This window comes from Chionomys nivalis, chromosome 8 (genome assembly GCF_950005125.1).
Source record: "Chionomys nivalis chromosome 8, mChiNiv1.1, whole genome shotgun sequence".
NCBI lineage: Eukaryota > Metazoa > Chordata > Mammalia > Rodentia > Cricetidae > Chionomys > Chionomys nivalis.
Genome location: NC_080093.1, coordinates 90145986 through 90147138, shown reverse-complemented (window position 1 = coordinate 90147138; position 1153 = coordinate 90145986). Strand labels below are relative to the sequence as shown.

At 46.3% G+C, this 1153-nt stretch overlaps 1 protein-coding gene across 1 annotated transcript; it reads right to left on the bottom strand.

Moving 5' to 3' along the window:
* Window positions 1-951, bottom strand: LOC130880199 (olfactory receptor 2AG1-like). The gene has a single exon (XM_057779136.1). The coding sequence runs from the start codon at window positions 949-951 to the stop codon at window positions 1-3; it is 951 nt and encodes a 316-aa protein (XP_057635119.1).
* Between the last annotated feature and the right edge of the window lie 202 nt (window positions 952-1153).

Below are 1153 nucleotides of genomic sequence, written 5' to 3'. Positions count from 1 at the left end.
CTAGAGCATGGGGTTTGCAGGCATGATATATCTTCCCAGGACCCTCATTAAAGCCCCAGTGACCTCCTTATTCCTCAGGCTGTAGATGAGGGGATTCAAAGCTGGAGTAACTATTGTATAGAACACAGAGATGATATTGTCTTGTCTGGGGCTATGGAAGGAGCTGGGCAGGACATACATGAATGTGGCAGCCCCATAGAACATTCCCACCACAGTCAGGTGGGAAGAGCAGGTGACAAGGGCTTTCTTCCTGCCCTCATTTGAGGGCATCTGGAGCACAGTGAACAGAATTAGTGTATAGGAGGCCAGGATAGCAGCAAGAGGGGGAATAAGAAAGGTCACACCCATCACATAAACCATGAGTTCATATGTGGAGGTGTCTGCACAGGCCAACTTCAGCAGTGGAGGGATCTCACAGAGCAAGTGTCTGATTTTTCGAGATTTGCAGAAGGGATACTGCATGGTGTAGGTGGTATATCCTAGGGCCATCAGGGATGCCAGGATCCATGATGTGACCACCATGAGCCAGCAGATGCTTGACCTCATGAAGATTATGTAGTTCAGAGGATGACAAATGGCTACATACCTATCATAGGCCATGAAGGCCAGAAGGAGATCCTCTGCACCACCCAGGGTCAGTGCCAGGAACATCTGAAGGGCACAGCTCTCAAACTTTATGGTGTTGTCCCTAAGCAGAAAATCCAGAACAGCCTTGGGAGTGACAACTGAAGTGAAGAGGAGATCCATGAGGGACAGCTGCCCAAGCAGGAAGTACATGGGCACATGAAGACGGGCATCCATGGTGATGACCAGAAGCAGCAGTCCATTGCTAGTCAAAGCCAACATGTAAAGGGCTGTGAACGAGGCACAGAGGAGTTCAGGAGAACCACTGTTGTCCAGAATTCCCACCAAAATGAAGTCACTTCTCAAGGTGGAGTTCCAGGGTTCCATTATATGTAGACTACATGTAGCTGTCTAGAAAGAGATATTGTCTTAAGTCTTTCTAAGGAGTCCAAACCACCTTACAATTGTTGCAGGTCATTGTGTAGTGGATATTGTTGCTTTATTTAGTTGTTAGTTGTCTAATTTCTAAATATCAATTTTGACATTCCTATAATATCAATAACATGGGGAAAAAGAATTCTGAGAATTG